At 48.3% G+C, this 26,905-nt stretch overlaps 1 protein-coding gene across 1 annotated transcript; it reads right to left on the bottom strand.

Moving 5' to 3' along the window:
• Positions 1-6,742: 6,742 nt before the first annotated feature.
• KCNK15 (potassium two pore domain channel subfamily K member 15) lies at positions 6,743-12,792 on the bottom strand. Its single transcript, XM_037915947.2, has 2 exons — positions 11,926-12,792; positions 6,743-7,741 (listed from the first exon to the last, which is right to left on the bottom strand). The coding sequence occupies exons 1-2, from the start codon at positions 12,206-12,208 to the stop codon at positions 6,825-6,827; spliced, it is 1,200 nt and encodes a 399-aa protein (XP_037771875.1). The 5' UTR covers positions 12,209-12,792; the 3' UTR covers positions 6,743-6,824.
• Between the last annotated feature and the right edge of the window lie 14,113 nt (positions 12,793-26,905).

Raw genomic sequence — 26,905 nt, 5'->3', positions numbered from 1 at the left:
TAAATTGCTGCCCCTTTGATTTTTGCTCATTGTAACTTCCGTCGAAGGCCGCATGACACAGGCCCATCATTTTATAAAACAGCCATGGCTCTGCACCTCAACTGAGGATCGCAGCCCCATTGGCCGGGCCACTATACGAGAAGACAGTCCCAGCCTCAGGGAGCTTGCACCCATAGGGTGAAACCTTGGCTCTACTGGAGTCAATGACAAGACTCCCATTTACATCCCTGAGACCAGGATTTTGCCCAGGTGCCAGACAGGATGCAACTGGTGAATAGCACAAATGAGGGAGGAGGAGTGTGAAGCTGGGATGATGAAGCCACAATAAAACAAAAAACATTTAGCAGAAAAGCAGACATAACACAAAGGGCCAAACCCACCCCTGAAGCAAATGCCTGCAGATCCAGTGAGGGTTATGCCCACTTGCCCTAGGGCTGAATTTGACCACACTGTTTAACTCACTGCTCCCCACCTATTGCACTTACTGACCTAAATTCCTCTGCTATCCAGCTTCAGGTGCATCGTTCTCCTCCCATGCTACGCATCCAGTGCGATACCTGCTTGCACAGCTATGGCAGCTGGGAGGGGGCAACAGCCTCCGAACACAGCTGGGCAGCATGGAGCAGGTCCGCCTCTGCTCAGTTCACACCGGTGCAGTCCCAGGGCAGCTCCCTGTGCATTTGCCTCCGCCGGGGTGTAACAGGGCGTGCTGAGCCAGGAGCAGACCAGCATTCTGGCCCTCACCTTCTCACCAGGACACATTAACTGGGCCCTGACTGACAGACAATAGGTGCCAGTTACCTGAGTAGAGGGGGTAACTGGGTGGAAGTAACCTGCAGCCGCTGGGACTATCTAAACAGGCAGGAAGGCAGGAGTAGGTAGGCCTGGCTGCAGCTAATTCTGCAGAAGCAGGTGGGGGAAGCTGGCTATAAATAGTACATAAATAACACTCCAGGCTGTGGCCTGCGGAAGGGATATAATGAAGCACGGAGGTGAACACTTGCAGTGCGGTGGTCAGTTACTGAGACTGGAAAAGATGCTCAGGGCACCACTGCGCGACAAGGGGGCAAAGCAGGAATGCCACAGCTTCTGGCCTGCTATGCCACAGTCCGGCCAGGCTCTTGGGGTACACAGTATGGGCCTAGCCTTTGTTACCAAGAAACTCAGGATTTGGGTCGTTAACAGGCGGAGGATTGGACGCTAGGTGCAGCACTGGAGGAAAATTACTCCAGACTGCAAGCCAGAGTCACGACAAACAGCAGGGTGTCTCCAAGGAGCCAGTAACCTGGTGGAAGCTTTACAGAACAGCCAGGCAGTCGCAGACTGCTACGCTGGGGCTGTACTGCCAGCTCAGCTGGTGGAGGGCGTGCCCAGGAGCCCTACGGTGATGTGCCTGGCACTGGCAGGGGTGAGCTGGAACTCCAGAGCTGGCACTTCCTATAGTACTACTTGCATTGTAGTAGCACCTGGAGGGCCCAGCTGAGATCAGTTGTGCAAGGTGCTGTCCATATGCTTTGCAAGACAGTTCCTGCCCCAAAGAGTGTATAGTCTAAGAAGAAATTATTCCCCAGGGGACCTGAGGCACAGAGAGAGGAAGTGACTTGGTCAGCGTCACACAGGCAGCCTGTGGCAGAGTCAGGCATTGAGCTCACCTCTCCTGAGTTCCAGGCCAATGCCCTGAGCCACAAACCATCCTTCCTCTCTGCTATGCAGAGCACTCGAGGCCCCAGACACTTGCTACCTGCCACCACCCAGGGCAACAAGCAGGACGGGAGGCGACCATCTCTGTCTGCAGCAGCCTTCTCCCAACACGTCAGGCTCCTCATCCACGGGGACAAGCAGCTGCATATTGGCCCTACGGCATGTGCAGCAGGACTGACTCCTACTTCTCTTCCCAGCTAGAGCTCAGTGCAACGGCTTTACACGGCAGTATGGGCTGGGGGCTCTTTGCCTCCAAACAGCAGGAGCCAAACTGCAACTTTCTAACCTCCAAGAACCTATATCTGATCTCTTGTTTTCACAAGTAGTAAGGCATGGGGGTTTTGAACAAGTCAGATGCACAGCTGCCCACGTAAAGTGAGCACTCCCTTGCTTTGAGCATCCACCTACGGCTGGCTGTATTCTAATAGGATTTCCAAAGTACAGGCTACGTTTGGGAGCTCCCCAGGGGCAGGAGAGCTGCACCAGCAATGCCAAAACCTGAACAAATAACTCAGTAGAGACGCTGCCATCATCCAAACAGTAAACCAGCACAGTCTGAATAATGGAAATGACTGGCTGACTGGGACAAACGTTGCATGCCAGCTTTTACCGATAATTCAGTGGGGGTCGGCCTCGCACATGGCCACTGTACAGCCTCTCGCTGTGCCTGCCACGTGCCCCTTTGTGCTTGTGTTCCGTCTCCTGCTGAGAAAACTGGCACAAAGAAATAAATGAAATACTGATGAAACACACGGGATCAAACATGCAGGGATTTATTAATCCTTGGTTAGAAATCAGGCCCACTGTGCAGCTGCTGTTGATAGCTAAAACAGCAGGCAGAGCACGGAATGACTGAAGGATTTACCGGTTGCTGTGCATGTAACTTAATTTCCCCAGGATGGATGTGGTTGAAAGGGCACCCAGTGCAGAACTGTGTGTTCTGGGTCGCCATCGCATATATCCCGCTGGAGCGCAATTCTCCCTCCGTAATGTGGCAAAGGGAACCTGACTTCTCGTTGCCCTCAATTCCAGCCAGTTAATATTCTTGGTCCATTAGTAGGGCAATTGTGGGTCACCATGTGGGCCCCCCAACCTGTTAGATAAGCAGCCCTGGCTATTTGCACTGCTGGAGCTTCTGCCAGAGGCCTCCTTTTGCTAAGGTTCTTCACTATTCCCCTCCAGCTCAGAGGGTGTCATCTGGAGGGGTAGGGAGTCTGCCTGAGGGGGCCAGGCTGAGGACGAGAAGAGCTGGAGTGCTTCTGTTTCTCCCCCTTTCCTGAAACATGGGGAAATAGCTGAGGCTGGCGCTTCCCTCGCAGCAGGAGCTAGCACTTCTCCAAACAGCTCTGGCCGGCAGGGAGCAGAAGAGAGAATGAAGGTGTCCACTGCAGTATCACACGAAGCACTGCACGGACGAGCCTTCAGAAGGTGGGAGTTTACTTTTGATGTATCTGCTACCTCTAGGGTTAGTTGCAGAAAACAACGTCAGCGTCTTTGAGCCAGCGAACCAAAGTGCTGAAGGTGACAACACAAGGGCTGCTAAAGAGGAGTCATGAGCCCAAATCCGGCCTTGTGTTAAGTCTACTGTGTGCAGCTCTGGAAGCACAAATGGCCCTTATGTGCCCTTCCCAGCCCTGGAGCATTCCCCCCTGCATGAAAGAATCAGCTTGTGCCACCCTTGCTCCAGCCACTGCCACAGGGACAAAGGGGAATGGCCAGGATGTCCAGGCTGCCAGAATGGGTGCTGGTGGTCCTTTACACCCAGGTCAGGTGAGGTGGCCAGAGGGCCTCAGGATCAGGGAGCACCAAGGTCACCACTGACAGTCCATTTCAGCTGCTCCCAGTGCTACTCAGCCACCGAGACCTGGGCCATAGTTCCTTGTGAGTGAACATGCCAGGTAGTTGCCTATAGCATTGGTAGGGACTTTGGCCCTTTGAACAGGGATCAGATGAGTCTTGTTGTCAGGGAAAAGGTTTCAGAATCCACGTTGAGAAATGGTACAGCACTCAGAACGTGGTCCTTTGGGAATCTGTACAACTGACAGCGCAGTTAACTCATCAATCCCTTCTCTCCTGAGATGACCACTCCACACTGATGATGTCCCCCAGGGAAGACATGCTCCCCTTTGTGCTTTATAGCTGTTGGGGGATCTGCTGCAGGGCCCTGGAGCACTTACGGGTTGGATTCCACAATCTGCAGAGCTTTGGGGACCTTGCTTTGGACGTTTACTCTCATCATCAGTTTCAACAGGCCTCTCTTCCAGGCCAGAATCGATGTCCTGGCTCCTGAGGAATCCCAGTAGGAGGGAAACACCCTATGGGGTGTTTCTTGGTTTTCCCCCCTGCCCTTGTTTTCACTGCCGCCTTCTCCTGGGGGGGGGGGGGCCCAGCCGAGGAAGAGGACTCTGAGGGGGTTGTTGGTGGAAATCTCAGGAGGTGGTATGGCCTTCTGAGGAGCTGGGGGATGGGGTGGAAGAGGAGCAGGGACATGAGACCCCTCCAGCCCATAGCCCCATGTGGGTATGCACTCTGCCAGGGCTGTATGTAAGCCTTGGGGAGGAATAGTTTGTTGACCTCCACAGTGTGGGTTTGATCAGGACCCCTGTGGGGGAAAAGTAATGTCATGCCAGAGGCTGATGGGGAGTATATGGGAAGTTGCAGGGTGGGTGGGGCAGTACCAGTGTTGGAGGAGGATAGCAAGGAGAAGAGGTCCCACCACAAGCCCTACCTCTTTTCATTCTCCTCTCCCTAGTCAGGAGAAAGGAAGGCTGGTGAGGCCCACGCTGGAGCCTTCCCGATCCAGCACCACTAGGAGCTGTTCTGAGACCAAACGTGGAGGAGACTGTGGCAATTCCCTGCTAGAGCTGGTGCCAATCAAAGCAGGAGCATTGGAGGGCACTTTTCCTGCTCTCCAGGGAAGAAGCTCCCAGCAAACAGCTTGAAGTGGCTGCAAGCTCATCCTCTTCACCCCCAAGGCAGCTGCTGGACTGAGGCTCTGTATGAGGCAGATCCTTTTCCCACAGCTGCTGGGGAGTGGGCCTGGGGGTCAGGGTCCAGCTGTTCTTGCCACTCTACACGTCCCCACTTAGGATCACAGTTCAACAAGCTACCACGAGAGGAGAGGGAAGAGGGAGCATGCTGCTAAGCCCCAGAAGACTAGTGGCCAGAACCTCAGCTCCACTGAAATAAACAGAGCTACGCTGATTTACACCAGGTGGGGAGCTGGCCCATGTCCCCCAGAGGAACAAGTGGAGATCATTCTCAGGGAGCCGGAGACAGCAGTTCTGGGCCTTTCATAGGCCCCTTTTGGGTGCCAAAAACCTTTATGATAGCAGTGGCTGAGTGCAAGATGGGCATGGTTACCCAGAAATCTCTCTTCCAGGCCAACGGATCCCAGCATATGAGAATGGATTTCCATACAGCCCATAAGAGCTTGTCTGTTTCAAATAGCAGATGAGACACAAAGTCTAGCAAAGCAAGAAGCTTACTCCTTCCATGGAGCGGGATGTCTTGTGACTAAACTACAGTGGGAAGGTGCCAGGTTGCACTCAACACCCCAAATTGTTTGAGTTCTTGTAATTCTGAGTATTTCCGAGAGTGCACTCTGCCTCGGTGGCAGCATTAGTTTGGGTTTTGATTGTTCTTACAAGCACAAATAGCTCTGAGCAGAACCTGAAGGTTATTGAACTCAGGAGCAGCTAATGCTAACACCACACATTCCTTCTGTACTAGAAAGTAAAGAAAGCTGTGGGTGCTGTGGAAAGACCCAAAAGTGGGGCAACAGAAATTCTAGCTAGAGCTACATTCTGCCCTCCCTTAGACCAGTGAGGTCGATGGGGGCTCTTGGAGCTAAGGGAGGACAGGGTGGGCTCTCAGATTCAAAGCTGGGGGCCCACAGGGGCTCGGGCACACTATTCCCAAGCTTGCTCGCTTCCAATTTTAACCTTACACTTAAAAAAAAAATCCAATCCCCTTTCCCCCAAACCCTTCTCTATCCTGTCTCCGGAAGAGCCTCGCCCTATGGCCACGCCCCATCAGAAAGGTGGAGTTCAGGGGCAGAGGGACAGTTTGAATATTTCATCCCTACCTGAGAGGTCTCCGGGTGTTCCCTTGAAACCAGAGCATTGCAGTCAAGACAGAGCAACCTGCTCACAGGTTGGGGCCTGCACTGAGACTCCACTTAAAAGCAGATGATCTATCTGCCATAATGACCAGCTGCATCAAGTTTGGAGCCCCCACTGTGGATAGTTTCAAACATGAAGTGAGAGTGACATTGAAGTGGCAGTAACTTGAACAGATGGAGATTGTTCACATCCCCACACCCGAGTAGCACAAACGTAACCCCATTGAACTCGGTGCCTCTGCTGTTGCACTGTGGATTTTCACAGCTGATACACTATCATCTCCCCTTTTGCAAATCTCTGACAACATTGCTACCTTCACTGTTCGGACATTATGCGACTGTCCAGCTAGAAAATTCTGTAAATTGTGTATATTATCTCACGGCAAATTATCACCTGCAAACCTCTAAAATGTTACATTGAAGAACATGTGCCCAGCTTGTGAGGATCCCTAATTTAGGGAGCGAGCTTCATTGCTGGAAGATTTGTTAATACACATTTTGTTTTCAGTAAATTTTGGCACATACCATTGAGCCTGTTTGGTTACTGACATACACCACTAGGAACCAGCAGTCTAAGTACCAACCAGAGCAAGCCTGGAATACAGACTGCACTGCTGGGGTCTGGGGGGTTTTTGTAAGCCATTTCCAAGGGAAAAATTCTGTCTTACAGACAGGCCATCGGATTCTATGCTTTGTCGGGAGCTATTATATATCCCTGCTACCTGAATATACTGCCAAAAAAAAAAAAAAAAAAGTGTAACATGGTCTGACATCTCCTGCTAAAAGAGACAATTATTCATCAGTGGAATTTAAAACAAATTGCTGGGCAGCATATTATGTAGCTGGCAGCTGCTGGAGTTGAAGCCATTCTAACAGGGAGCAGGCGAGAGGAGAAGAAATTGGAGTAATAACAATGACCTCAGTTAATAATTTATCATCAAAATGTGACCTCAGTAGTAGAATACAGTTCAGAGTAAAAATTCCCAACGAGCATGCACATTTAGATGGATTTCCTTCGCAGGCGGAGGTGTTCCCTGCAGCTGGGGCTGTTGGACGATAAAGTGCTCCCAGGGGAGGAGAAACCAGTGGGATCCCTCGTGCTCAGGGAGACCTCATCGATTTTGTAAGAAATGGAATTATAGTAAACGGGATTGGTGTGGCAGCTGAGGGTCTCTGGATGGGAGGGGGCAGGGCTCCCACACAGCCGCGGTCTGTAGCACAAACAGGTGCAGAAGGAAGGGACTCTGGCAGTGGAGTTTGAAGAGTGGCGTCTTGGTCTATCAGCATCTTCCCGCATTAGTGGGATGAGGTTCATTTGACTTGTCCTGTCTTCTGTGGGTAGAAAAATAGCATCTCTGTTCTTACTGTCTTCCTTAGCTTTCAGGTGGATGTTGTTCCTGACTCTCCTCAGGGATGCCCTCTCTTCTGCATCCCGCCTCTCATCTTCCGAGTTCATAGTCAAAAACCTAAGAACAACTAAGTTTAGGAAAGCACCAATCACAGTCAAACCGACCAAGATGTACATGAAGCTGAAAGCCACATATGGTGGCTTCTTCTGCAAAGCTTCGTTTTTCTGCAGAGCTACAAAGTCCCCAAACCCAATAGTGGTCAGCGTTATGAAGCAGTAATAGTAAGCATGGAAGAAGGTCCAGCCCTCAAAATAAGAGAAGGCAGCTGCTCCAACACACAGTGTCCCCATGCAAGACAGGAAGCCTACTAAGACCATGTTTTCCATAGAGACGTTAGTCTTCTTCATGCCCAGACACCTCTTTATTTTCTTCAGCAGTAACCGGACTACGGTGTTCATGCGTTCCCCAAGACTTTGGAACATAACCAGTGTAAGGGGGATGCCAAGGATTGCATAGAACATGCAGAAAACTTTGCCAGCATCTGTGCCTGGGGCAGCATGTCCATAACCTGCACCAGAAAGAGAGAAAGGCAGGCATTACTTAAACCCACAGGAGCAATGGCATCCCATGTCAGTGTTGCAGGCCAAATTCCATTGCTGACAGACGAGTTTCTGTGGGGGGCCAATGTTTGCAGACAGATTTGTGCGCTCATGGTTTGTGCTTACTGAGATTTGGGACTATGCTCCCCTACGGGTCACCGATGCTGATCTCTGAATCGCAACAGAGTACACTAAGGATGGAATTTCATTTAGTCTTTAAAGGGCTAAAGTTACCCCACTTGCACCCCATGACAGCCTGTGGGCTTGCTCTGGAGTATCTATGGGCAGGATTAGACCGACGGGGCCTTCTTCTCCTCCCAGGTTGGTTTCACACTGGTTTAAGTCTACTGACTTCTATGTATTTTCTTCTGATTTATGCCAGGGGAACTGAGAGGAGAATCAGACCAAAGGCACTTTCATTTTCACTCTATTGCTTTAAATACAAAGTGTTTATTTCACTGAAGCACCATGAGCTGATCCCATCCCTACAGAGCTCAGAGAAGGATGAAGTGCCGTATTTTTGATCCTCACCAACACAGATTAAGATTTAATTTCCTTGTCTTGTTTGCAGGTTTGGAACTGCTGTACTAAGCAAGGAGGCGCATGATAATAGTAGGATAAGAACAAGGTACTCATTGAGGTCCTGATCTTAGCTGTATAAGCTTAATTGAAATTTGTGATCTCTGCCCCAGATGGAGAAGTAAAACTCAACACAAAAGAGAATTACACTGTATCCTGCCGTAACCACTATGGGGGCAGGAGGCCTCATTAAAAAAAACAAACTATATTTGAGAAGGCAATAGGTATGGAAGCTTCTTTTGTGGACATGTTTACATCCTAGAACAACAGTTAATTTAAGCAGGGTCAGAGCCAGTTTGTTTCCCTGCACAGCTGCATGGATTTTTGAAAACAATTATTTTAAAATTTCACTTTTTCCAGTTACTTAAACAAGTTGAAGAATATGGAAAAAATATTCATCAACAGACATTCTTTTTCTTTCTAGTTCTCATTCAATACCATGACTGGGCTTCACCTACGGTTGCACAGGGCAGAGCTTTTAGGGAAACTGTCCGATCACAATGATGGATTGATCAGGAGATGATTTACACACACTGTCTCTGGTAGATTCTCAACTGCACCTTCCACTCCAGGAAACTGGATGGGGTTGCAAGACCAGGTATTGCATAATTGACTGTGGTAAACTCATGACTGCAATATTCTAAGAGAGAGTTCGCTTCCCACTGTTTGTGTAAACACACATTAAGATCAAATGAGTTAAAATTACCTCATCATTTACTCTGATACAATCAAACAAGCACCTTCTGCAGAACATAGAGCAGAATCAGGACTTGAGTGACATAGAAAGCTACTAGACCTTTAGCACGACATCTGGCAGCAATCACCAGGTAGTAGGATACATGAGAACGCTGTGGGAACATGAAGGGGTAAATAATGATCTAAAGCAGCAATGAGGTGGAGAAATAGCTGTTGTTCCCCCCAATACTCTTAAAAGAGGATATGACTGATGCTTTCAAATCGACAAAGGAAATGAGAGAGTAAACACTGATACACCGACTGCTTGAAATCGACAGAAATGTTCTCTTTTGGGTCAAATGAAACATTTTGTTCAACCGCAAAAATATTTCTGCCTTTCAGTTCATCCAAAACTACAAACATTTTGGTTAGGGTTTGACTTGACAAGAATTTTTCCCTCTCAGAACTTTTCACAGCTCTTCCAGTGACATAAATGTGGATGAAGCGTTTTGCTGAGTAAAGAGTGCTCTGCTCTGCCCTGAGACCACAGGGAACGGCACTGAAGAGTCATGGACACTTCCATCCATTTGAACGTTGTCAGCAACGTAGAACGTTGTCTACAGGTACGCCTACACCGCAGCTGGGAGCAAGCCCCCCGGTGCGTCAGACGCACACTAGTGGGGCTGGAGCTAGCATACTAAAAACAGCAGTGTGGATGTTGCAGCTTTGGCAGAGACTCGGGCTTGCCACCCAAACTCAGACCCAGGGGATGGGTGGGCTTGACTGCCAGACCTGCCACCCCAGCCACAACGTCCATGCTGCTATTTTTAGTGCACTACCTGAGACCCACAAGCACAAGTCTGTCTACCTGGGCTGGGAAGCTTGCTCCCAGTGGCAGTGTAAACATACCCTAAAACAAAGCACCCTAAATCCATCATTGTGCACAGGGAATGTGTGCAATCAACTAAGTAAAATACTTACCACTTACATTCTGATTTTCAATTGCGAAAGGGCTTTACATCTCTCCACTAAAATTTACCCTCTGTAAGGATCAAGTAATTAGCCAAGGTGACTGTGCGACGGTGAAAGGCTGGGATTAGATCTCAAGGTTCCTGGCTTAAGGCTACACTTGCAAGTAATAATTTCAGCTCAGCCAGTGCAAAGGGGCATTGGAACTTTGTAGTGAGACTCAAAGGCGTGGTGGCTGGCAAGGCTCCCTAAAGTAGGTCTTCTACAATCAAACGTCAGGGCTTTGAGGAGAAGATATGGCTGGAATCTAGGCCCCACTGGGAATTTTGCCTGGGGTCAGGGCTTCATGCATTGTACTGAGGGCCTCCAGGCTGTTCCTGGAGAACTTTCTCAATGGAGCACATTTTAAAATGTTCACATTTGTACATTCCCATAGAGAGGAACAGGCCTTTTCCTATCAGGGTTCTCATTGTTCCCTGCAGCCCTTTTGCTACTGCCTGCAATGAAGTCATCGGCCTGTGCTTAGCCATGACAGTATACTGTCACGTGACTGTGAGAATACTCACATTTTGCATAAACGTTTTGATAATATTTTGCATTTTCACAGCCCCGCCTATCGTAGGATCTCAGGTGGCTTTGTAATCATCACAGAGCACTGGCCAAAGTACCAGAGGGTTAGATATTGCTTTGCAATTATTATTATTATTCCCATTTTGCAGATGGGGAAACTGAGGTCACATTGAGTCAGCAATACATCAGGGAGTGGAATCCATGGATGCCGCCTCCCAGTCCCTGTTGCTCCTCCGCTTTGGAATTGGTAAACCTGATTTTACACACCTCTCTGAAAAGGTGAAGACGCTTAAATTCTTTGGCCAATTTCCAACATTAAAGTTACTCTTAGCTCCCTGCAACAATTCAAAGGCTGCCCATTTCCACAAATGAGGTCTCGTTGCCCGAGGAGGGGGTGGGTGGGTGCAGGCAGTGTGGGTGAACTCAGTGCACATGGAGAGGTGGGGGTGCAGGCAGCAGGGGTGTGCTCAGTGCCCACGCAGAGGTAGGTGCAGGCAATTGGGTTTATTGCATATGAGAACGAGGTAACATCACACACTGCACACCAGGGGAAAGGTGGCTTCTGAGTCTTGCTAGCATAATATCTGAAAGCAGAGATAAGGACATCATGGGCAGGCAGTGGGGATAAGAACTCCCAGCTGTTCAAAACCTTGTTCCCATGACTGCATGTGATGGGGCTTCCTTACACCCGGGCAAGAAGGAGCAACGCAGAAGAGTCTTTTTGCAGGTGGCAGGGAGGGAAGGAGCCTGATGCTGGAGCCAGGGAGTGGGTGGAAGGTGCACAGAGCATGACATGGATGCACTCTGATACCAAGATGACAATAGCCTTAAATTCCAGAGTTCAGCGCTTTACCCTGCAAGCTCACGGGATTCAGGGGGGCTGCTGATGGCTCCCAGGAGGAGACCGCAGAAGTGAGCTGTTAGTGGTGCAGTGACCCTGGGGCTGGGGGAGGACACATGGGAAAGCGGGGGGGAGAGGGGGGGCTCGTTGCCCTTGGGGGGGCAGGGGGTGGCTCAGTGCCCATGGAGGGGTGGAGACAGCTCAGTGCTCAAGAGGGCAGGGGGATGGGGGCAGGCAGGGAGCGGCTCGGTGCCCATGGAGAGGTGGGGGCAGGCGGGGGAGGGGCTCGGTGCCCTTGGGGGGACAGCCCGGTGCCCGGGGAGGGGTGTGGGCAGGCGGGGGAGGGGCTCGGTGCCCTTGGGGGGACAGCCCGGTGCCCGGGGAGGGGTGTGGGCAGGCGGGGGAGGGGCTCGGTGCCCTTGGGGGGACAGCTCGGTGTCCAGGGAGGGGTGGGGGCAGGCGGGGGGCGGCCCGGTGCCCGGCCCGGTGCCCGGGGGGGCGGCCCGACCCCGCACTCACCGATGGTGGTGATGACCGTGATGGCGAAGTAGAAGGAGCCGGCGAACTTCCACTGCTCGCCGGCGCGGTGCGGCTCGGCCTGCAGCACCAGCCGCTCCAGCTCGCGGTAGTCGTCGGCCGAGAAGCGGTACTTCCTGCGGAGCTCGCCCCGCTTCTGCTCCAGCAGCCGCCTGCGGCCGCTCTCGCCCTCCGACTCCAGCGCGTCGAAGACGGCGGCGCCCACCAGCAGGTAGGAGAAGATGCAGAGGATCAGCGAGACCGTGCGCAGGTTCTGCCGCTTCATGGCGCGGGGCGGCCTGGGGGGCGCTCGGCCGGGGCACCGCGCCGGGGACCAGCGCCGCCTTGCTCAGCCCCCGGCCGGCGGGCATCGCCTGCCGCATGCACCGGCCGCCAGCTCCCCACTGCGCTGGGCCCGGGTTATCGGCGCCTGCCTGCAGCGGGCATGCACCGGCCGGCGGGTGTCGGCTCCCCCCCTGCACCGGCTGCACGCACAGAGCCCGGGCAGCGGCTCCCGCGCCGCCTGCAGCACCCTCCGGTGCCGGTCCCCAGCCCCCGCTGCGCGGTGCTGCTGCAGGAGCTGGAAGGTAGCGATGCCCGCGCGCCGGCTGCAGGGCCCCCGGCGTCCCCTCCTCCCGCACCAGGGGAGGGCTGGGGGGCCGGTCCCGGAGCCACTCCTCCCTCGGCTGCTCCTCCCGCCGCGTGCTCCCCCTTCCCCAGGCACGCAGCTGGATGCGCTTCTCCCAGCGGGGCCGGGGGGGAAAGCTGGCGGCTGTTCCCGGGCCGGCTGGGCGGACCGGAGCGGCTCGACCCCTCCAGAACCACAGCCCCGTCTCTTCCCGTATCCTCAGGCTTTCCTGGCCGCACAGGTGCTGGTGGGACTAGAGGTGCCGGGGCTGCTGCTGCGCCTCCTGGCTTGAAGTGATTTCCAGCCTATCCAGGGATTACAGTTTGGGTCAATTTTCAGAGTAGCAGCCCTGTTAGTCTGTATTCGCAAAAAGAAAAGGAGGACTAGTGGCACCTTAGAGACTAACCAATTTCCTGAGCTACAGCTGACTTCATGGCTCTCAGCACCCCCACGATAGGAATTGTTCCAGCCCCCCTGCTCAGGGGCACCTGCTGCCTCAGCACCTTCCACTGCTCTGCCCAACCAGGTAACGGGTCCCCTACGACCCCAGGCAGCCCTCACTGTGGCATCACCTCGCAAATGTGTCATGGCAACCCGTGTCCCCCCCCCCGCCCTGCTGCACCAAGCCTGCCCTAGGCTTAAATAATAGCTGCTTCCGCTCTCAGCCCCTGCCTGAGCATAGCCAAAGTGATTCCAAAGTAGAGGGCCTGCCACTGTGAAGAGGAACTTGTCACCAGTCCCATCCCATTCATACCTGAGGATTATTATTGCACAGCCTTCAGATGGTCGCACTGCTGCTGCACCATGCAGCTAGGACTCAAACCATTTAGGGCTGTGTAGGTCAAAAATCAGTTTTTCTCTGACCTACCCTGAGGCTCATTGCTGAGCACTGGAAGAGGTGACCTTTCTCCATATGGTGTTACTAAGCCAGAACTGGGGAGTAGGACTCCTCATGGAGCCTTTCTACCTTAGGTCACTCTCACCTACCCTCTAACTTCATCAAGGCTGGGCTGGCTCTGGGTCATTTATTGGAAATATTACATAAAGCAGGAACTTTGCCCAAGGTCATACCTTTCTGGCAGTGTTCCCAGGTTGAAGGAGTGTTTTGGATGCTGATGTGAATGCGAGCAGCCAAGCTGCCCTGTTTTGCTTCAGGATCCAGGTAGCTTTGAAGTGGAATAGGATTCACCCTGGCTGCTAAACACTCTTTAGGGTAGCAGTGCTGGATGTGGGAAGCGAAAGGGGTGCTGCTTGGTAGGACTCACCAGGGAGGTAGTGCTTCACAATTAGCGACAATATGGAATCAACCACCATTAAAAAAAAAAAAAAAAAAAAAACCCAAAACATGTTTTTTCTGATTTTCTCACCAGTCCTAGATATCAGATGATCATAACTGCTGCTGTATTATTTGAAGCAGAGGGAACAGAAGGAGAAAACCAAATAGCTAAAGTTACACGTTTCCATCCCAGATCAAATATACCCAAAGTCTGCTTTGACTAAGATACTGCAATGCTGCTCCCCCTGCATGCCTTCATCACCAGTACGCATCAACCCTAACCTGGAGGGACCCCACCTCTAGAGGGTCAGAGAGGAGTTCAGTCTCTGCCTTTGGCCTTAGGTTGAGACTGCCAACAAGTGCTAGTTGTGACAGTGCTGATTTATGTTTCTGATGCTGTATGATTAAATGGCCATTTATATAGCTGATATTGCCACCGTTATACAATTGCAACACACCTTGTACAAAGTAGCAGCCATGTTAGTCCGTAACCACAAAAAGAACAGGAGGACTTGTGGCACCTTAGAGACTAACAAATTTATTTGAGCATAAGCTTTCGTGAGTTTACGCTCAAATAAATTTGTTAGTCTCTAAGGTGCCACAAGTACTCCTTTTCTTTTTACCTTGTACAAAGTATATCATGTAAGGTGTCAAAGTAAAATTATCCTGTTTATATTCATATATCATCTTTGTAGCTAAAGTTATGAATATTGGCAGTGGATTTGTATTTTACTGTAAGCATTCAGACTCACCCAATGGCAGCTCCTGCTGCTCATCCTTGGGAATTAGCTCAATTTCTAGCCCAGAGTACCCTCCGCAGGCCAGTGATCCACCCTACTACTGGTCCCCAGTCCCCCACCTGGGGTGCTGCCCCCCTGGCAGTATCCCCACTCCCAGGAACCCTCACCCACTATCCCCACATCACCTCAGTCATGGCTACTGCCAGTCACCATCTAGCCCCACAGCCTGGGGCAGACTGCAGTGTAAAAGCCAATCATCACAGACACCAAGGGGTTTGGACTGGCTGCCTTTACCCAACCTCAGGCTACCCCTCTGCAACCCCAATACCTATTTGAGCCTGGAGTTGCTGGCCTAGAGCTTCCCAGCCCTGCCTCACTCTAGATCCCCTGGGCAAATTTCCCCCACAACCAGCCTGTCTCTCTAGCCTTTATAAGGGCCAGCTGGGTCCTGATTGGGGTGTGGCCCAGCTGCAGCTACTTCCCCACTCAGCCCAGCTTCTAGCCCACAGCCCCCCAGTCCTCTCTAAGGGCTGGCTTTTCAGCCCTTCAGGACAAGAGCGGGTGACCACCCTGCTACACTTACATATGTGTTGCATTCCTGAGTAGCACTCACCCGTTAAAAGTTACATAGAGCAGACAGCTATGTGTTAATGGTCCATTGAGGACACTTCAGTCTAACAGTGGGCCCAGATAGCTCTTCCTGTGGATGCCTCTACAAGAATATGGGCAATGGCTGCCCCTGTGAGTCATCAAAGCATGTAAGGACATGTGATATGCCCGTGTAACCCTGGGTTCCATCTTGGGCCAGTAAAACTTTCCACAAACAGAGGCTGTGAGCTGTGCTTGAGACAGTAAAATTCCATGCACAGGGCAAAGGATATAAAAGGCCCCTGAGATATCTCCATTTTGTCTCTTTCCTACCGTGATTCTCTGGACTTACAACAAAAAGGAGCATTTTGAACTATGGACTGAAGGCCTTCCAATCTTTTGGAAGTTACCAGAGAGGCTTTACAAGCTAGCAGTTTATTCCATCACTGCTACAAGCCTGAGATAAGGACTTTGCAAGTATTTGTTTGCATATGATTTATTAACTCTCTTCTTTTCTTTTATTATTATTATTTCTTTAGTTTTTAGTTACCAAAGGATTGGCATCAGCATGATTATTGGGTAAGATCTGAGTTATATGTTGACCTGGCTAAGTGGCTCATATCTTGGGATTAGAAGACCATATATTTGATGAAATTGGTTTTCAGTAACCATTCATCATAGAGTCCAGTGTCTGGGGTGAGCCAAGAGCTGGAATGCCTAAGGATACTGAACTTTTGACTTTTTGTTAACTAGTTTGCCAAGACAGAAGTTTACTTTTGTTCCTGACTTGGTATAAAGTAAAGATAAAATAACCACCAGTTTGGGGTGCGTCTGCCCTGTTTCTCAGCAGTTTGTCCCATAGGCGCCAACTCTGTGGGTGCTCCGGGGCTGGAGCACCCACTGGGAAAAATTAGTGGGTACTCGACACCCACCGACAGCCAAGCTCCTCCCTCCTCCCCCCCCCCCCCCCCGAGCATGCTGCATCCCCACTCCTCCCCCTTCCTCCCTTCCAGCCCACCCACTGCCTAACAGCTGTTTGGCAGCGCTTAGGACTTTCCAGAAGGGAGGGGGAGGAGCGGGGAGGAGGTGGAGAAGAGGCAGGGCAGGGGCAGGGCCTTGGGGGAAGGAGGTGGAATGGGGGCAGGAAGGGGACTTTGGGGAAGGGGTGGAATGGGGGTGGGGCAAATGGGGGTTGAGCACCCACCAGGCAGAGGGAGAAGTCGGCACCTATGGTTTGTCCTGCATTTGGCATCCTCAGTTGTGACCCACTGAGGCACAGTGACACCCCAGGTTGTGTGGACATTTGCCTGCTGGCAACTTGACTGAAGCCCCCAGCTCATTTCACATGAGCCTCAGGACAGATGTAAGATGGGAATGAATTCCAACCACTCTGAACTGGCTCAGCTGTGAATCAAAGAGCAAGAGGAAAAGGGCTCCATTTCCTGAGCCTTCCTGATTCCTTATGTTTCACTTTTAAAAATAGAAAGATAATTCTCAATCTCATGCTATTGGAGATAGCAATTATGGGCAAGAAGTGAGGAACACCAGATACAAGTGAGAGTGCAGTGTATGGGGCTGTGGGGGGGAAAATCTAGCTATTTAGTATTGTTGCGTGCTATTAACTAGCTGCTGAATTCCACCCCAGAGCTGTCTGCCTTCAGCACATTTCTTACCTCCCTCCTTCGGTGCTGCAAAGCCTCATTAATTCACGTTGTTAAAGTGTTATGAGACATACACATACACCGCACCTCCCCGATGAAGAAAGTTACCTTTCTTTCTTGTTGCCTTAATAGTAGTGTCACATCCAAGGTTGCCTTGGGCTAATCTGAGCCCTTACCATTTGTTCTGCTTTCCTGAGAAAGCGTCAGTATTTTGAAGAGGGTTTCTTTACCATAGCTCTGTGAGGGATTTTGCCCACCCACCCTCCCTCTGAGCCCCAAAAGTGCTGCTGGTTCGGTAACATCACTGCTTAAAGATCTGTGTTCTATGTGTCCAGAAGTCCGTTGCCACAATAGCCAACACTGATTGGCTAGTGATGATATGATATTGAAGTATGGCCTTTTCAAAGCCTAGCGATCCCCTCTCCTCTCCTTATGGAATGCTTATGGCTAAAACCACTGGGGTCTGTCTGGTGGGCTAGCATCTGTGTTTACCCAGTTCTGATCAGTTCGGTCCTGTATAATTTAGATTTTCTCAATCATTTCCTCTCTAAATCTTCTCCTGACCACGCTAAATAAATCCCAGTTTTTACAATGTCTTGTGCTACATAAGCCCTGCCTACATCTCCAGCTGTCTTTGTGGCCCTTTCTTGTTGTGTTAGTAATTGAAGAGACCTGGCCAGCTATTCTTCTGGTTGCTAAAAACAGAGGCCAGTGATGTAATGTAATCTTGGAAGATAATATCAGGACCATTCTGTAAACAACACTGTGATACACAGTCCAGCTATTTTGACAGTGGTGAGGGGGCAGCTTGGTTTTTTCCTTCAGTCAGTGTCCTGTTTGCATTAACTCAGTCCATATAGAGCTTCAGTGAAATCAGTGGGACGGCTTGTGAAGTAAGGTACTACTCAGCACCAGAGTGGCAGAATCAGGCCCATAACAAGCAACCCACTATAAGAACAACCCACACATACCTGTTCCCATGAGCTAGCATTCCATAACAAGTCGGGTAATGCATGCCAGGGAGGGAGAAGAAACAAGGGTTTTTAAAAGGTGTAACACATGTTGGTAGTGTCTTTTGAACTGTATCAACGTCACTCTCACTGTATCATTTGTTTTGAAAATAACATGGAAGATTGCAAGCTCTGAAACCTTTGTGATACAAGAATAGTACCTGAGTGCAGTGCATTTACGCTTTCTCCATGAGGGGAGCATAGCAGCGTTACCTAGCTTAAATTGCGTTCTGCACCACGTTGCTTTTGAGGGTTTGATGCTGCAATACCCATTGGTTTCAATGGAAGTTTCACACTCAGACCCTAATACAATGCCCACTTAAGTCAACTTGACTTCAGTGGAATTTGGATCAGGCTCATACACACTTGGTGGAATCAGGCCCTGCAAGGTAAAGCATGTTATCATTGGTTTCCAGCAAGTTGTTTCATTCTGAGGTTAAATGTCTGTTATTTTTTTATTACACAGAGAGGGAGAGAGCGAGCTCTGAGAGTAGGACAGAAGAATAAATGATGTATTTTTGTTGTAATGAGACAGGTTTTAGTGAACACAATTAGTTTGTTTTTCCATTCATTGTAAGATGAATTTTGAAAAACCTGTTAGTTACCAAGGGGGAGATGAAAGGCAAAGTCAAACCTCATTTGTTTTAAAACCAGCATCTAATTAATGTGTCTAATAAGTCTATCCTGGGAGCGAGTTTATTAAAAAGCTTTACTGGTTCTAATGGATTGGAATAAACAAAGCTGCTTAACCTTCACGGTTGAAAGATGCTAATTTGATGCATTCTAAATATAGGCCAGAATTGCATCTTTTTAAATTTAGTCCCTGGCAATTGCCGGTGACGGATATCACCCCTTTGGACTGTTAGAAGGTTCAGAGCATAAACAGCACTAGTACTCCATGGAGAGCTGTATATATTTACAAGGCACATCTTCATATTGACTAATAGGTAGCTATAGAATAAAAGATGAACTCTGAATCGGTGTTACTCCTGCAGCTCCTTCTCCTTCACTTCTTTACACCGCATAATGAAACCGGTAGGTGGTTTGCGTCACAGAAACCCCTCCCCTTTGATTTTAAATGCCGTGGATTAATGTCCCGTGGAGATGGGTAGCTAAGGTAGAGCTAGATGTAGTGGTGCAGTGCAGGACTGGCATGCTGGAGTCCTGGATTCTAGTCCCAATCCCTTCTGCCACTTACACATTATGCAGCCCTAGTCAAGTCACACAGGGCCAAATTTTCTAAAGTGACCTCTAATTTTGGCTGCCTCTGTTTTTGGATGTCCAACATGAAACACCTAGGGCTTAATTTTCAGAAGGGCTGAGCGTCTGCAACTCCATTTGAAGTCAATGGGACGGGTTACAATGGGCTGAAGACCAGGCACTGATATTTGAATTATACTATGAAGACTAGACCCTCATCTGGAGTAAGTCAGCGTAGCTCCGTTGAGTTCCATGAAAGTCTACTCCTGAATGTCTTTCTAAAGCAAGGTAAAGGCCTGTCTCAGTATGGTTTGATTTTTGTGCACAAATGCCTGCTTTTTTTAATTTTAGCAAAAGCACCAGCGGTTCCGAATTAAATACCGAGATTCTATACTCACAATGCCGGAGGATATTATTAAAGCAAAGGGTTAGTAAATTTCAAAAAAGGATTAGACCGTCATATGAATAACAATTGCATCTGCAGTTACACTGTCTCCAATCAAATTCCAAGAGCTGTCAGTCCTTGTGCTACATGACATGAGATGATCACTAGCCGGGGGCACAGGATGTAATTCCTGCTTCCCCCCCAGTGGGTAGTATTGCATACTGAAGTGTATTGTGTACTATACTGGGTTTTCACCTTCTTCTGAAGCAGCCAGACACAGGGTACGGGACTAGATAGGCCACTTGTAGAGGTAGGACACCAGACTAGATGGATCAATGGTTTGATCAGGAATCTGACATCCCAACCTCCCATTTGTCCTATGTTTACATGTCTATTTGCGGCTCAGATTCTGGGTGTGGCTCACAGTCTGCCCTAGGGGCCATGTTCCAGGTCACTTGAGGCTCCCACTATACTGGTCTTCAACTAGTGCAGAAATGCACTTGCTTCTGCAATAACTCATCATAGAGTTTTTCTTGGCACCCAAGTCACTGCAGTGGCCTCCTCCTCAAGGGACCTCTTAACTTACTGTCACCTCTGGGTTTTTCCTGCTGTCTCTTCATGAGCTTTTGTCTGGATAGGGGCAGGCATTTTGCTCAGCGTAGTATTTGGAAAGACCAACTAGTTAATAAAGAGAGTGCTGTGTATAAACATATTATGAATGCAGATTACAGTAGAATTATCAACCTGAAAATTGCTTCCAGGCATAAAACACAACCTCATCTCCACATATTATGAATTCACCCAGCTTCCTTTTCTTCCTGTTGCTGTCATCCTCAGTGCTTTCGCAAGGCTCCATATAGACCAAACTTGGCAGACCTTTGGTGCCCATCTCAATCGCATCTCCTTCTTTGGTTTCCTTAAGGCGACTAAGATCCAAACAAGGGGTTTAGATGGTCTTTTCCAATTACCTTGGGGATGTTAGTTGTGACTTGTCCACAGCTCTCAGCAGCACCGCAAGAGTTGCAGTTAACAGGAGTGTTAGTATTTTATGATTCTCAGTGGTTAGGAGGAGGGGAAAAAAGAAGCAGAAACGGGGAAGGGGAGGTAGAAACAGCAAGGTGGGAGGGTGGAAGTAAGTAGAGAGAAAAGCAGAAGGGGAGTAACTCGTGAAGGGGGTATCTCTGAGTCATGACAACAAAACCCTTAAACACTCCTCCACCAGTGGTTACTTTAAACTTAGAAATTCCAGAGCAGGTTGAGGTTTGATCCATGTATCTGAAATCCCTGTGTCATCACTGGAGAGGGAATGGGATGGGTTTATCTCCTGACAGCTGACCAGTTACAGTCTGGTTAGACTGGAGCAGCACACTGTGTGGAGGCAAAAAAGTTATGTTCTTCCCAGCCCTTCCCTCAACATCAGAACGGCTATACTGGGTCAGACCAATGGTCCATCTAACCCAGTATCCTGTCTTCCGACAGGGACCAATGCCAGATGTTTCAGAGGGAATGAACAGAACTGGGCAATTTCAAGTGATCTATCCCTTGTCGTCCACTCTCAGCTTCTGGCAGTTGGAGGTTTAGGGTCACCTAGAATATGGGGTTTCATCCCAGGCTTTACTAGCCACATGCCATGGCTAACTTTATCTTCTCTTTTCAGTCTGTGTGTAAAGACTCCTTAATCCCATGACCAGCCCTCATGCTGAGATAGCAGGAGCAGCCCTATTTGGTTTCCTCTCCGGGCACCTACCAATGAGCATACCTGATCTCTGTCTGTGTTGGTTTGACTGGTTTTGAGTTGTCTGCCTTGTAACATTTCCCTTATTGACTGAAAATAAGTACTGCAAGTTGTCACACAACCCTTTCCATGCAGCTGCATCCCGTGTGTTGCTTGCAGCGTTTTCCCCAGGAATTGAAATTAGGGGGGTGTTCAAATTTACGGGGGGAAGAGGGGTGTCAAGGCCAATGAGGGGTGAGACCGTGAGGGTGAAGGTGGGCTGTATGGCACCATAGTAAAAACTGAAAAAATGTTTCATGACCATTTTATTAGATTTAACTCATGTTTTAAAACCATCACACAAATTGGCTACTCAAGTTGGCTACTCAAGCCTTCTATGAAGCACTATAGCTACATCCTTCTAGGTTTCTTGTTATAATTTTGCACAACTCTGTTAATGAACTTATTGAATGCAGTGTGTTCATCTTTGGTGGCCTCTCGTGTGTCCGCTACTTCAATTCCTTCAATTGATATGCTCATTAGTTCATTCACATGATCAGGCAGAAGGCGACTTCTTTCAGAACACCCAATTCTATTCAATGAGGCAAAAGAACACTCAACTGGGACTGGGAGTAGCAAGAGATGAATTCCTACTTCTTTCATCCTAGGAAAGCACAAAGATCGGGTCGAGCCACTAGGGAAGATAAAAAAGAAGTTGAAGACAAATCTTCATTCATTCGTTGTGTGATATTCCATTTAAATTCCATGTTAAAATTCTCTATTCTGCCCTGATCCCATGGCAGCCCCATTGCTGGTAGTGCCTCACTCCACTCAACTGTCGGTGTTTTATAGGACAGGGATCTGTAAAAGCCACGTAGAGGTTGAGTAGAATCTAGAAGTCGCTGTTGTAGATTTTTAAGAATCAAGTCTGTGTACTTTTTCAGTTGTCTTAACAAACACTTCTTGTCCTCTTCACATAAAGATTCAATATAAATGCCTTCATTAGTCAACTTCTGGACTGAAGTCTTTGCTTCTTCCAGTACTTTTTCAATGGATAGCTCTCTGATTGATCCAAATGTAGCTTCTGTTGCTGGACAAAGATCTACTCCTGTTGTAGCAGATGCCTGGATGGCATTGTTTAATAACCCAATGGTTGCAACAGTAGACTTACAAGAGAGAGAACTGCAATAGTCTTCTCTGAATGTGGTAGCAAAAGTAATCCACCAGCCTCACTACTTAGATCCATCCCATCTTGGTAGATACTTTCCAAAGCCAGTAATAACGCCTGGAGTAATTTTAAGACAACAGCCAAGGATCGCTCATGAGAAAACCAGAGGGTTTTCCCAGGTTGGACTAATTTGAACTTGAGTCCCAGTGTATCTTCTATATTTTCCAAGATATTCGGTCTTTTTGGACTCTTGCTGAAAAAAGAATATAATGAGGACATTAAATTGATAGCTTTTTAAATGTCTTTTGAAGACTCTGCAGCTCGTACTAGCACTAGTTGGAGTAGATGGCCTCTGCAGTGTGTAGGAGAGATTAGGGGTACACTTTTCTCTGAGCAAAGCTTATACTCCACCATGTCTTCCAGAGAAGTTTGCAGCTCCATCAAATGCACAAGCAGCCATCTGTTTGGGGTCCAACTGACAAGCATTTAACTCTTCTAAGATGTGAGTTGTCACAGATGCAGCCGATGTGTCTTCTATAACTTGAACATCTAGAAATGCATCTACTGGCCTACCACTGACATCAAGATAACATACACAATGACTTAATACTTTGCCCATTTGCATCGGTGCATTCATCAGCCATGTATGCAAATTTTTTTAATGTGGTGAGAAAGTTCTTCACTTTTTCAACTGCTGAACTTTTTCACTGTTGCACCACATGCTTCTAGCCAGTCAGTTGAGTTTCTTGCAGAAAGACAGCGAGCATTTACTGGTCTCATTCGGAACCAGTGTTCAACTTCAGGATGAACAAGTGACAATGCACTTAATATTGGCCTCCAGTTTGTACTGTGTGGTATCTCTTGCTTAAACAGAAAGTATGATGCCACAGCCATGTTTGTTCGCATGAACTGTGTTGTGTCGCCAGCATTCGTAACAGCCTCATTAACACTGACAGGTGTTGTCTTTGGTCAGTGGAGACTCAGAGTTCAGAGGTGCTTTCACATGAGTTCACCTCCCACATGTGTGGCAAGAAGGCACCTTGGTCGTTCCTCCAGCTGCTCACTGTTCACTCTGGCCACTGTTGTTCATTGTGCCACCGTTCACTCCATCGCTCTGTTGCCAATGGCCCTGCGCCATCACCTTCTGCCACTGTGACCTGTGCGAGTTGGTCTCTTGAGGTTCCACCAGCTCTCAGTGGGGGAACCTTGCTGCTAGTGTAGACTGAGCCATCTCTTCCACAGAAATACTGTCCCACAGCAGATCTAAGCACTTGGACCTGATTATCAGTGATTTCAGCTGTAGTGGTCACTTAACAAAACAAAAGACTATCTATGGAGCCTAATCAGCTCTGTCTTTAAACAGTGGACAGGGGCAAGTCAAATAGTACTTCTGACTCAGGCAGACCATCAAGCAAAACACCTGTCCCCACCCTCTCTCTTGATGCCCTCAATCAGCACAGGCTAAGTACAGTTCTACTGCCCTTTACTCATACAATAAGAATAACAATATTTCATTATCTCCCCCCCTACCCCCCGCCATGCATTCAAGTGATTTGTAACCCAACCCCAGCCAAAATCTATCACTTTGGCAATGCAGCTCTGTTTGCTGGATACCTAGGTAGATTACGAGTGAATGTAAATACAATCTGGTCCTGAAGCTTTCCCCCCAGCCCTTTGCTCATCACTAGCTGTCAGGGAGAGCTCATTTAGACTTTGCTTACAAATCATAATTTGAAATTATTAGGTTGGCCAACATCACTGAAATGAATGCACTGACATTGTCCTAAAAAACAACAGCTGCATAAGGAAGCTAGTCTATGTTCATACTTTTCAAATCTATTATACTTTTTCAGATACACGTATTTTATCATACACTGTATATGCTTTTAAAGTGTGTATTAATGTTTCAATTTCAATTCAAATGTCCAAATAATCACTAAATTGGCAACACTGCATGTAACTAGTTCACAAAACCGGGGTGGGCGGGGGGGGGGAGTGTTGGGGAAATTCAGGGGGGGTGTAGGGAAATCCCATGTTCCATGAATCTGTGGTGGTGATATGTGAAGGAGACTTGGACTGGAAATGCTGACAGCACGTCTTTGTCTTTGCCTGTTCTTGGCATTTAATGCTGACAAATTCTATTTTCAGCTTAATACAGTTTTTTTTTATATGCTCTGGATCTGGAAGCTTGTCAGTTTGACATCAGCCAGATTCAAAGTGCCTGCAGTAAACTGGATGGGTTGCATTCCTAACCAAGTTGGAATAATTATTGATCTGCTTTACCAAGTTTCACATCTGAGTGACTTTAATTTATTTTTTTGTTTGAGCAACTTTTAAATATTTACGTATTTATTTATATTTGGAAACATGCTGAGAACCTCAGGCTTTCCGATTCGTGCCTGAAAACAAATCCAGAACAATATTTTCTCACTTCATTGTCCCTATTGTTGTTGTTTGTATTGTGAGAAACAATGGAAGGCCATTATGAACAACGGAAGACTGAGCCCCATTGTGCCAGGTGCTGTACGAACATATAATAAATGGCAGCCTCTGCCCCAAGGAATTTACAATGTAGAAAATAGCAATCCTGTGGAAACTCCATCCTGAACTGTGACATCAAATTCACCTTAGAAATATGGTACATGTCAAACTCCTGTACAAGCGCAGAGTGGCAGCCCAAACCAGCAAGTTGCTGAGTGCCCTCAATTCCCATTCTGGTCAGCATGGTGCACTACATCACTCATCACTTTGTGATGTTTTAACTCACTCTCCAGGCAGTGGGAAGTGTTGACTTCAGATTGCAGGGCTGCCTGAAAAGGTCCAGGGGCTTGGGACTATTTCAGACAGAAAGAGGTAGGAATGAATTCCAAATATGAGAGGTCGCTCTGAGAGTTGCAGCAGGTCCCTCTCCTGTATAGTAAGGGAGTTCCAACCTGAGCACATTGATTGATCTCAGCTGCAGCAGTACAGAATGGGGACAGAGGCATCTTTCAAGTGGAAAAGTCTCAAAGCACTTAGGGCTTTCTAGGTCAGAAGTGACGCTTTAAACTCCACCTGGAAGTCACCAGGCAGATCCCAGGGCATGAGCTTCCAGCAGGTTATCCCATGCAACAAGCAGGCCACCACCTTCTTCACCAGCTTCAGCTTCTGAATTCCATAGCCAGGAGAAAATCATTAACTAATGCAACAGGTACAGGCTCTGGGCCATACCAAAGCTGACATCCTAATGACCCAAGGTCAACATGGAGGCTTCCAGATGCTCAAAGAGTTGTCCTGCTTCAAGCTTTTCCATAATCTGAGCGGAGAATGGAGGATTAGATGCTGGTTCTGTGAAAGTAGAATCAGTTCCCATCTGGATATGGTGTTAGCATCAAGAGATGGTTTTCTGAGCAGAGGCAAAACACAGCCTTCTTCTAAAGCAATCAGCACCCTGGTCACACCTCAAGGGAGGTGTTGACAGTGTCTCCCAGCAAAGGCCTGTAACTGGCCTTCACCAGTCAGGAGGGACAAGTGTTCAAACCACAGGTCATGGCTCAAAGTTCTCCTAACAGATCCAGAACCTCCAGCTGTGGTATTGATGACAATTCAAGCAGAAATGAGCTATGGTACCATTTATCCCTCAGGATATTGATTGCCCTGCCACCGCAGCCTGGTCAGTACCGGATCAATTTCACCCACAAAGTAACCAGAAAATGTTGTCATGATCACATTGCATCCTGGATAGTTATTGATTCCACTCACTGCCGCAGTGTTCTGTGGTTCCCAGGGCTTCCTGTGTATGTGTATACTGCATCCTGCTCTGAAAACATTTTTAGACTAATAGTATTGGCATATGTAAGCAATTTACATTCTTGAGCCAGGCTAGGCCACTTACTGACATTCTCCTTGTGGGTTATAATAGGCTAAATAGCTGGAGATGGGATTTGAGTTTTTATGATTTCACTTGGATTAATTTTTGTTTTGTGCAGAACAAAGAGCATCTCATACAGTATAAATATGTGCTTATGTCTGTGTAGCCTTTCTGCTGTTTAGATTGCAGCTGCTTCCCTTGACACTCATTGTAATAAAGAATAAACAAATCATGGAATGGGCGGGAAAGTTTGCCATATTCTAAGTAGACTCATCTCTTTACATTCCTACTATGTTCCCACTCCTTATTTGGAGTCCTTATATTAAAGCCGGATTGCTTTCAAAAACATGGGTATCCAGTTGAATGCTTAGTTTGTGCCTCTGATGCACATATGAATAGCTAGTTAGGCACATTAGACTGACTACACAGTTACTGACTTGAATATATATTCACGGTGATTGCGCGTACACATTGGGTGTGCAGCTGCACTTGCATTTTGCATAGGCAATTGGGTGTCTGGATATTTTGAAAATCTGGTCTTTAATCATTAATTTATAGTGTCCTCCTGCAGTACACAGGTATGAAATGTTAGAGTGCCAAGGGCTATGCATTCTTCAGCTGACATCTTCTCTTATAGCTGTCCTGTAGTATACACGTTATCCCATAATAATGAGTCCAGTTAGGGAAAGAATCACTCCATTCATGCAAATGAAAAACCAGTTATATTTTGTTTTATACATGTTTGTTTTGAATGAAGATTGCA

This window comes from Chelonia mydas, chromosome 13 (genome assembly GCF_015237465.2).
Source record: "Chelonia mydas isolate rCheMyd1 chromosome 13, rCheMyd1.pri.v2, whole genome shotgun sequence".
Taxonomy (NCBI): Eukaryota; Metazoa; Chordata; order Testudines; family Cheloniidae; genus Chelonia; species Chelonia mydas.
Note: the sequence above shows the minus strand (reverse complement) of the source record. Positions and strands in the feature narration are given on the sequence as shown.

Excerpts from the sequence above, each read along its gene's own strand:
- KCNK15 (XM_037915947.2), bottom strand. The coding sequence starts at position 12,208 with ATGAAGCGGCAGAACCTGCGCACGGTCTCGCTGATCCTCTGCATCTTC. Across the intron at positions 7,742-11,925 it reads CACGGTCATCACCACCATCG|GTTATGGACATGCTGCCCCA; the intron begins GTGAGTGCGGGG and ends TTTCTGGTGCAG.